This window comes from Oncorhynchus mykiss, chromosome 1 (assembly GCF_057628025.1).
Source record: "Oncorhynchus mykiss isolate SJ-2025 chromosome 1, ASM5762802v1, whole genome shotgun sequence".
In the NCBI taxonomy this organism is placed as follows: Eukaryota; Metazoa; Chordata; class Actinopteri; order Salmoniformes; family Salmonidae; genus Oncorhynchus; species Oncorhynchus mykiss.
In genome coordinates, this window is record NC_143022.1 from 80,686,286 (window position 1) to 80,697,116 (window position 10,831).

The 10,831-nt window shown below is 45.2% G+C and overlaps 1 protein-coding gene across 1 annotated transcript in view; it reads left to right on the forward strand.

Moving 5' to 3' along the window:
- LOC110529906 (AT-rich interactive domain-containing protein 5B) overlaps window positions 1–10,020 on the forward strand; it is a 70,135-nt gene extending 60,115 nt beyond the window's left edge. The window contains exons 9-10 of the mRNA XM_021612563.3: window positions 5,095–5,308; window positions 5,733–10,020. Of these exons, the coding sequence (XP_021468238.3) occupies window positions 5,095–5,308; window positions 5,733–7,670 (2,152 nt within the window). The 3' untranslated portion in view covers window positions 7,671–10,020. The remainder of the gene's footprint in view (window positions 1–5,094; window positions 5,309–5,732) is intronic.
- The last annotated feature ends 811 nt before the right edge of the window (window positions 10,021–10,831 follow it).

The window sequence follows — 10,831 nt, forward strand, 5'->3', positions numbered from 1 at the left end:
TAGGCTTGATTACCAACAACGACGAGACGGCCTACAGGGAGGAGGTGAGGGCCCTCGGAGTGTGGTGTCAGGAAAATAACCTCACACTCAACGTCAACAAAACTAAGGAGATGATTGTGGACTTCAGGAAACAGCAGAGGGAACACCCCCCTATCCACATCGATGGAACAGTAGTGGAGAGGGTAGCAAGTTTTAAGTTCCTCGGCATACACATCACAGACAAACTGAATTGGTCCACTCACACAGACAGCATTGTGAAGAAGGCGCAGCAGCGCCTCTTCAACCTCAGGAGGCTGAAGAAATTCGGCTTGTCACCAAAAGCACTCACAAACTTCTACAGATGCACAATCGAGAGCATCCTGGCGGGCTGTATCACCGCCTGGTACGGCAACTGCTCCGCCCTCAACCGTAAGGCTCTCCAGAGGGTGGTGAGGTCTGCACAACGCATCACCGGGGGCAAACTACCTGCCCTCCAGGACACCTACACCACCCGATGTCACAGGAAGGCCATAAAGATCATCAAGGACATCAACCACCCGAGCCACTGCCTGTTCACCCCGCTATCATCCAGAAGGCGAGGTCAGTACAGGTGCATCAAAGCTGGGACCGAGAGACTGAAAAACAGCTTCTATCTCAAGGCCATCAGACTGTTAAACAGCCACCACTAACATTGAGTGGCTGCTGCCAACACACTGACACTGACTCAACTCCAGCCACTTTAATAATGGGAATTGATGGGAAATTATGTAAATATATCACTAGCCACTTTAAACAATGCTACCTTATATAATGTTACTTACCCTACATTATTCATCTCATATGCATACGTATATACTGTACTCTATATCATCGACTGTATCCTTATGTAATACACGTATCACTAGCCACTTTAACTATGCCACTTTGTTTACATACTCATCTCATATGTATATACTGTACTCGATACCATCTACTGTATCTTGCCTATGCTGCTCTGTACCATCACTCATTCATATATCCTTATGTACATATTCTTTATCCCCTTACACTGTGTACAAGACAGTAGTTTTGGAATTGTTAGTTAGATTACTTGTTGGTTATTACTGCATTGTCGGAACTAGAAGCACAAGCATTTCGCTACACTCGCATTAACATCTGCTAACCATGTGTATGTGACAAATAAAATTTGATTTGATTTAACTGGAAGTAATAACTGTTAGCATTATGCTAACACTAGTTAGCAACTTCCTTCAAACTGGACGCAGAGACATAAAAATGGTATCCACGAGTTCATCTGACTCTGGGGAAGTAGATAAAGGGCCTCATTGATCTCAAAATCCCGAAGTATCCATTTAATCTTAATATAACTTCCTAGAGCGAATGTCCTCTTCCAATATAAGTTGGAGCTTTTCATTACTAAAGGGGGCGGTGTTGCAATCTACTGCAAAGATAGCCTGCAGAGTTCTGTCCTACTATCCAGGTCTGTACCCAAACAATTTGAACTTCTACTTTTAAAAATCCACCTCTCTAAAAACAAGTCTCTCACCGTTGCCGCCTGCTATAGACCACCCTCTGCCCCCAGCTGTGCTCTGGACATCATATGTGAACTGATTGCCCCCCATCTATCTTCAGAGCTCGTGCTGCTAGGCGACCTAAACTGGAACATGCTTAACACCCCAGCCATCCTACTATCTAAACTTGATGCCCTCAATCTCACACAAATTATCAATGAACCTACCAGGTACCTCCCCAAAGCCTTAAACATGGGCACCCTCATAGATATCATCCTAACCAACTTCCCCTCTAAATACACCTCTGCTGTCTTCAACCAAGATCTCAGCGATCACTGCCTCATTGCCTGCATCCGTAATGGGTCAGCGGTCAAACGACCTCCTCTCATCACTGTAAAACGCTCCCTGAAACACTTCAGCGAGCAGGCCTTTCTAATCGACCTGGCCGGGGTATCCTGGAAGGATATTGACCTCATCCCGTCAGTAGAGGATGCCTGGATATTTTTTTTAAATGCCTTCCTAACCATCTTAAATAAACATGCCCCATTCAAGAAATTTAGAACCAGGAACAGATATAGCCCTTGGTTCTCCCCAGACCTGACTGCCCTTAACCAACACAAAAACATCCTATGGCGTTCTGCATTAGCATCGAACAGCCCCCGTGATATGCAGCTGTTCAGGGAAGCTAGAAACCATTATACACAGGCAGTTAGAAAAGCCAAGGCTAGCTTTTTCAAGCAGAAATTTGCTTCTTGCAACACTAACTCAAAAAGTTCTGGGACACTGTAAAGTCCATGGAGAATAAGAACACCTCCTCCCAGCTGCCCACTGCACTGAAGATAGGAAACACTGTCACCACTGATAAATCCACCATAATTGAAAATTTCAATAAGCATTTTTCTACTGCTGGCCATGCTTTCCACCTGGCTACTCCTACCCCTGTCAACAGCACTGCACCCCCAACAGCAACTCGCCCAAGCCTTCCCCATTTCTCCTTCTCCCAAATCCATTCAGCTGATGTTCTGAAAGAGCTGCAAAATCTGGACCCCTACAAATCAGCCGGGCTAGACAATCTGGACCCTTTCTTTCTAAAATTATCTGCCGAAATTGTTGCCACCCCTATTACTAGCCTGTTCAACCTCTCTTTCGTGTCGTCTGAGATTCCCAAAGATTGGAAAGCAGCTGCGGTCATCCCCCTCTTCAAAGGGGGGGACACTCTTGACCCAAACTGCTACAGACCTATATCTATCCTACCATGCCTTTCTAAGGTCTTCGAAAGCCAAGTCAACAAACAGATTACCGACCATTTTGAATCTCACCATACCTTCTCTGCTATGCAATCTGGTTTCAGAGCTGGTCATGGGTGCACCTCAGCCACGCTCAAGGTCCTAAACGATATCTTAACCGCCATCGATAAGAAACATTACTGTGCAGCCGTATTCATTGATCTGGCCAAGGCTTTCGACTCTGTCAATCACCACATCCTCATCGGCAGACTCAACAGCCTTGGTTTCTCAAATGATTGCCTCGCCTGGTTCACCAACTACTTCTCTGATAGAGTTCAGTGTGTCAAATCGGAGGGTCTGTTGTCCGGACCTCTGGCAGTCTCTATGGGGGTGCCACAGGGTTCAATTCTTGGACCGACTCTCTTCTCTGTATACATCAATGAGGTCGCTCTTGCTGCTGGTGAGTCTCTGATCCACCTCTACGCAGACGACACCATTCTGTATACTTCCGGCCCTTCTTTGGACACTGTGTTAACAACCCTCCAGGCAAGCTTCAATGCCATACAACTCTCCTTCCGTGGCCTCCAATTGCTCTTAAATACAAGTAAAACTAAATGCATGCTCTTCAACCGATCGCTACCTGCACCTACCCGCCTGTCCAACATCACTACTCTGGACGGCTCTGACTTAGAATACGTGGACAACTACAAATACTTAGGTGTCTGGTTAGACTGTAAACTCTCCTTCCAGACCCATATCAAACATCTCCAATCCAAAGTTAAATCTAGAATTGGCTTCCTATTTCGCAACAAAGCATCCTTCACTCATGCTGCCAAACATACCCTTGTAAAACTGACCATCCTACCAATCCTCGACTTTGGCGATGTAATTTACAAAATAGCCTCCAATACCCTACTCAACAAATTGGATGCAGTCTATCACAGTGCAATCCGTTTTGTCACCAAAGCCCCATATACTACCCACCATTGCGACCTGTACGCTCTCGTTGGCTGGCCCTCGCTTCATACTCGTCGCCAAACCCACTGGCTCCATGTCATCTACAAGACCCTGCTAGGTAAAGTCCCCCCTTATCTCAGCTCGCTGGTCACCATAGCATCTCCCACCTGTAGCACACGCTCCAGCAGGTATATCTCTCTAGTCACCCCCAAAACCAATTCTTTCTTTGGCCGCCTCTCTTTCCAGTTCTCTGCTGCCAATGACTGGAACGAACTACAAAAATCTCTGAAACTGGAAACACTTATCTCCCTCACTAGCTTTAAGCACCAACTGTCAGAGCAGCTCACAGATTACTGCACCTGTACATAGCCCACCTATAATTTAGCCCTATCAACTACCTCTTTCCCAACTGTATTTAATTAATGTATTTATTTTGCTCCTTTGCACCCCATTATTTTTATTTCTACTTTGCACATTCTTCCATTGCAAAACTACCATTCCAGTGTTTTACTTGCTATATTGTATTTACCTTGCCACCAAGGCCTTTTTTGCCTTTACCTCCCTTCTCACCTCATTTGCTCACATTGTATATAGACTTGTTTATACTTTATTATTGACTGTATGTTTGTTTTACTCCATGTGTAACTCTGTGTTGTTGTATCTGTCGAACTGCTTTGCTTTATCTTGGCCAGGTCGCAATTGTAAATGAGAACTTGTTCTCAACTTGCCTACCTGGTTAAATAAAGGTAAAATAAAATAAAATAAAAATAAAATTACTGTGTGGGGGAGTTATCTTATAAATTGATTTATTTTCTTATTCCCAGACCTATGATGGTTTGCATTTAAACATTCATCTTTAGCCTCCCGAGTGGCGCAGCGGTCTAAGGCACTGCAACGCAGTGTTGAGGCGTCACTACAGCCTGGGAGTCGTTACTGGCTGTGGCCGGGAGTTCCATAGGGCGGCGCACAATTGGCCCAGTGTCGTTAGGGGAGGGTTTGACCGGGGAGGCTTTTTGGCTCATTGCGCTTTAGCGACTACTTCTGGTGGGCTGGGCGCATGCAGGCTGACTTCGGTGGTCAGTTGAACGGTGTTTCCTCCGACACATTGGTGCAGCTGGCTTCCTGGTTAAGCGAGCGGGTGTTTGGCGGGTCATGTTTCGGAGCACGCATGACTCGACCTTTGCCTCTCCCGAGCCCGTTGGGGAGTTGCATCGATGAGACAAGATCATAATCACGAAATTGGGGAGAAAAAGGGGGTAAAAATAAATCATATATAATAAAAGAACATGAATCTTTAAAGACTTGTTGCTTTTTAGACATGTTATGTTGCAGCTACATGGGCAGGGTAAGAGGTGATAAATCCATATTAACTTTGTGTCAGATTTAGGTTAACTCAGTCTCTTCCACTCTGACCTTTCCAGGCTCCTCCTACCTTACGAGAGGCACACCAAAGGAGAGGAAGACAAACCCCTCCCCTCAGCAAAACCCAAAAAACAGGAGCATGGAGCCCAAGAGGGGGGTGCCAAACACAAAGGGGTCACAGCAAAACGACCTAAAGGTGGACTACACCAGAGGCAGGGGGCCAGGAAGAAGAGGGAGAGAGGGGACACTGCAAAAAGCCAGGAGCTCTCACAGGTCAGTCCCACTAGTTTTCTGTCCGTCTGTCTCAGGCTCTCACAAACACTGGTTCACACACATTCTTTCTTAGAAAAGATAACATATGCTAACATCACACACGCATCATGTCTATGTATCGAATAACAGTATGGAGGCCTCCCGAGTTGCACAGTTGTCTAAGCCACTGCATTGCAATTCTTGAGTTGTCACTACAGCCCCGGTATCGATCCCAGGCTGTGTCACACGGGTTAAGCGAGCAGTGTGTCAAGATCTTGTTTCAGAGTAAGCATGGCTCTCGACATTTGCCTCTCCCTAGTCCGTACGGGAGTTGCAGCGATGGGACATGACTGTACCAATTGGATATCACGAAATTCAGGAGAAAAAGGAGTAAAAAGTACACACAAAAAAAGAATAACAGTATGGCATGTGTTTTCCCACTAAGGTATCTGAGAAGAAAGGGGACAACCAGGAGCCAGCAGCCATGAAGCAGGATCCTCTGCCCAGAGAAGAGCCTGAAGAGGAGGAGTTACAACTCACCCTGAAGAAAGAGGAGACAGTGAGCGAGGAGGAACCTTCGCGACTGAATCCCCCCAACACAGACTGCCACAGAGCCACACCTGTCCTCCACAGTGAACTGTCTCCACTGTCCGAGTGGAGACATCCCCAACAGCCACAGTCAGACAAACTCAACCCTGAGCAAAGGGACCAAGCTGATGGAACCCTGTCTAAGACCCCATATCCATACCACTGGGACAACAACAGTAAGCCTGGGTATAGCAGTCTACCTGACCCAAGCAATCCTGACATTCCGGTAACTAAAGACACAGACAGTCTCAGTTATGGACATGGTGGGAGGGTGGGGAAGGTGCTGCCCATGTGTAAGCAGAGCCCACCCCCACTGCAGCAGTACTCCACAGAGCTAATCACAGACAAACAGGACTCCCCCAGTAAAAACAAAGAGATTAATCAGTGTCACATGCCCATGCCAACAGCGTACTCAAAGGACAACCTGGGGGTCATGTCCCCACTAGCCAAGAAGAAGCTCCTCTCCCAAGTCTGTGAGACAAATCATTACTCATTCAGTTCCCCTCCTCTTCCTCTTCCTCCTCCCACTCCGTCAGCCAGCGTGGGTGATGTGAGCGACAGTTGTGTTGAAGAGGTGGTGAAACTGAGGCAGGACTCCCTGCCGGATAGCCCAGAGATGGCTCCTGTCTTCAGGCCTTCTGTCATCCAGCACGCCCAGAGCATCAAACCCCAGCAAGAGAGGAGTCCTCTGGGGGATTTGTCTGAGCCCTTCACTTGCAGAGTGAGCCACTTCCAGCCCCAGCTCCACCCCCCCTGGCACCCCTACCTCCACAGGACTGAGACCCAGGATGGAGAGGAGAACGCAGGGGAGACACGGATGCAGCAGCAGCCCAGTCAGGCACCACCAGGCTACGCAGGTGACTGCTACTCCTCCCCTCACTTACACAACCTCTACCGGCAGACAGAGAACTGTCTGAGTCAAGAGCGAATGGACAGTTATCCCAACAGAGACAAACATGGACATTTTATCAGGGAACGCCAGAGCAGCGAGGTATTCTCCTCAAACAACTCTGACAGAGAATATTTGACTTACAGAGCTCCCCACTTCTCTGAGAGGACACAAACACATGGGGATATACCAATGGAAGAGGAACCTCGAGATTTCAGTATTTCCAAGCCTGTCTCTCAAAGGATGTCTTTCACAAAGCCCTCTTTCTGTGGCCTCCCGTATCCCATGGTGCACCAGAGTTTAGACTGTCACCCCAAAGCGTGCAGAGTCCCTCCGATGACTATATCTAGCACCAAACACCTGGAACCCCTTCAGCCCTTCTTCAACCCTAAAAGCCACGCTGAGGCTGTTGGTGCCTCTAGACCCAGTAAGAGAAGCCTGGGGGAACTAGAGAATGAGGGGGTGCCAGACCGCAAGGTGCGAGTGGTGACCCCCATGCACCCCGCCGGCTCTGTCCGCCGAGGCGACCCACAGGGAGAGGAGCTCAAACCAGCCGAACCGGCGCACGCCGTCCACTTCCACCTCCACAGCCACATTCCCGAGGGCCACACCTACCCTCCCCACGCGCCCTTCTACCCAGGGATGTACCCCGGGATGCAGGATGCCCTCCATCACAACCTCCAGTACCTGAAGAGCCAGACAGCCGTGTCCCCTCTGGTCCCTCCGCTAGCCTTCCACTCCATGATGCTACAGAGGCAGTTGATGGCCTCCCAGCCCAGCCCCCACCACTTCTACAGGCACCCTGGGGGGGCGGCCCTGTACGGGGACCTCCTGCACCACCTGTACCCCCTGTCCACCCTCACCCACCCACAGCTGTCCTCCATGCACCCCAGCACCAGACTCTAACAGACGGACCCACGTGGAGCTTAACCGTCTCACCCTGGGACAGTGGATCTAGTGTTCTATTCTTCAGTAAGCATGACAACACTGATTAACTGTAGATGGTGGATTAACTCTTTAGTCAGGCACACAGTTCCATTTTTGTGTATTTTTGTGTTTTTTTGCACTGTATCACCACTTAGTTACTTTGGATAAATTTGCACTCTATGTAGTGTTTGTGTTCACCAACCAGGTTGTTTCTCTCACTCAACAGTCAGGTTCTTATTATCTTTGAGTGTGGAGGGAGACAGAGAAAAGCCATTGGCATGCATGTCAGGGGGATAATCATATTTGCTGGGACTCCAAAGGATTGGATTCCAAATCACTGCAATGCGACAACTTCATCCTCCAAATGTGTTCTGGGGATTTTTATCAGGTTGAAACACTTAAAAACATGAGGGGACTATCTAAAATAAACTATTTTCACAAGATTTACCATCGGAAAAGTTCATGCAACTGTTAAGCATTCGGCTACTCCACCTTCAATCAATGTTCTGGATCTGTTTACAGCTCTCTAGTGTGGTGCTGTGGCCTCTTTGTGTTCATGTATTAGACCACTACACGTCTTAGAAATGACTGTGTTAAAACAAGGTGCTGTACAAAACCACAAGGTGCTGAGGTATTGTATGTAGATAACAGCTCATTTTCATCAGAACACCCAAGCTGTGAAGAAACCACATTTGACGTTTTTCATCAGTTGTTTTTAAGGCAAGTCGTATCGTTTGTCAGGAACATTCTCTCAAAATGTTTTGTTGACCCTTGAGAGGTGGGAAAGTGACCCAGATACATTAATATATTGAACAGAAGGTATTTATACTGCGCTTAACATGAGTCACTGATGCTGCCTACTGTGACATCTGACAGCTCTTATCTTGACATAGCTCTGAAACATCACTGGTCTAAGGCTGTTTACTGCGCCTCCTTCATTCAACAGCATAATGCATGATAAATACGAATGTGTCTTGTAGATTATTGCTTTGTGAATATCTGTGCCTTTCTTAATCTTCGATTAGGGGTTGCAGCACTAGTTTTCGATCATGACTGACTTTCAGGAGACTGTTGTAGGCTTGGCCTACAGTATGTGCAGCCCACCGGAGTTGGATGTGGCCTGGACGCGCCAGCCTCAGTTGAAGACCATTGTCCAGCCCAAGAACTGCATGTACTTTAGTTTTTTGTTTTTAAGCGTATTTGAGATTATCTGTATAATGGAAAGCGCTATATAAAATAAATCTATTACTATTACAGTTATAAGGTTCCATTCTATCATCACATTGCAGTGCAAACTCATTGGACTGTAATTGTATAGTACTATAGTTACCGTTTAGCACAGGGATAGTTAAGCACTGGTGTAGAGAATGGCTACTATAATAGATTTATGTGCCACTGCCAGACATAGTGATCAAAAGGCAGCGTGTACCGCCCGAGGAATAATAGCACCTGGTCTGGGTTAACAACCATCATAACTGCGCTTAATGGGTATTTGGAACATGTGAAATATAGGTAACACATTTGCTGTTTAAATTTGTTTTAAAGCCAATCGACTGAGATTGAGCAGACACTTATAGGAAAACTCCACCCAAAAACTATATTTTGGTATTTGTTTCATTAGTCCATTGTTGATATAGTTTTTGATATATACATGTTTTGCATGTCAGCAATCAGGTTTTCAAGATATACAACTTGCAAGATACAGAAATACAGCCGTTACGATCTATTTCGCATCATATGCTGCTGCGTATTTTCTGTTTTTTTAATGTTATACATCTTGAAAACTTGATTGCTGAAATGCAAAACATTTTGGGACTATATCAACAATGGACTAATGAAACAAATAGCAAAATATAGTTTTTGGGTGGAATTATTTTCCTTTAAGAATAACATTCATTCCCAATGACATGCTCTTAATGTCATGTTTGCCTCAGCAGCGTCAGTAAGTGACGTTTAAGTTCCTTAATAACGTTCAAATCCATTCTCTGGCATCTTTCTATGTCTGACTTTTTAATAATGTAAATACTTTTGACTGTCTGTTATCATGTGTAATATGTTATAATCTGTAAATAGTATAAATGCATACAGCTGGTTACACAATCTAGATGTCACAGGTCACCTTACATTTAGATCTGAACACTAAAGTTAGGACATTTTTTTATTTGCTTGTTTTGTGTTCTTGTTTTCCACATTGTTTCCATGTTGTTTTTCTTTCAAGTGTTTTTGATACTATGTGCCATCTGTTTACCAATGATTCAGCTGGCAAACAAGAAAAACATTTTGTATTATATGATCCTCTGTATATTTAATTAAAATATTTTACTATCTACGAATGTCTTTCTCCCCTTAATTGTGGTGGTACTATACCACAGATGGGTGGGATTGGGAAATGGAACTCATTTCCTAAGAAGATTCATTGTGAAATATTGAAATGTCATGTAGACCCAACTACAAATCTATTCCAAGGCATTTTACCAGTGTTGGGTCATACTCATAACATCTTAATGCAATTTGCTGACAGTATGTCTGGAACAGAAGGTTCCTAAAAATTCAAAGAAAGGTTTTGTGTTCCATTAATAGTGGCTGTATGCAGACTGGTAATACGTTTTCAGTTGAGAGATATTTTAGATATTTATAAAAGTACAGACCGTACCTAGGTCTGATTAGGGAGTGATGAAGTGTCCTTATATTAGAAAGGTATTAGCTGATATTGGGTGTTATCTTCAAATGCTGTTATCTAGGACAAGCAGTATTATTCACATTAAAAAGGACAGCAGTGGTCATTTATAGCAGATAGTTTTATGCAATGTTACGTCAGTGAGTCTGCCCTTTCTAAAAGTGATTTGAGTCACGTTACCCACAACTGATTATACAGCATTTGCTGCAGTATGTGGATGTGCTTAGCCTGCTTAAGGTGTTACCGCCATCTCCTGGTACAACTGCACTATGATGGAGGATATTTTGGTTACTAGTTTTTACTAGAGGTCAACCAATTAATCGGAATGGCCGATTAATTAGGGCCGATTTCAAGTTTTCATAACAATCGGAAATAGGTATTTTTGGGCGCCGATTTTTTAAATAACTTTATTTAACTAGGCAAGTCAGTTAAGAACACATTCTTATTTTCAATGACGGCCTAG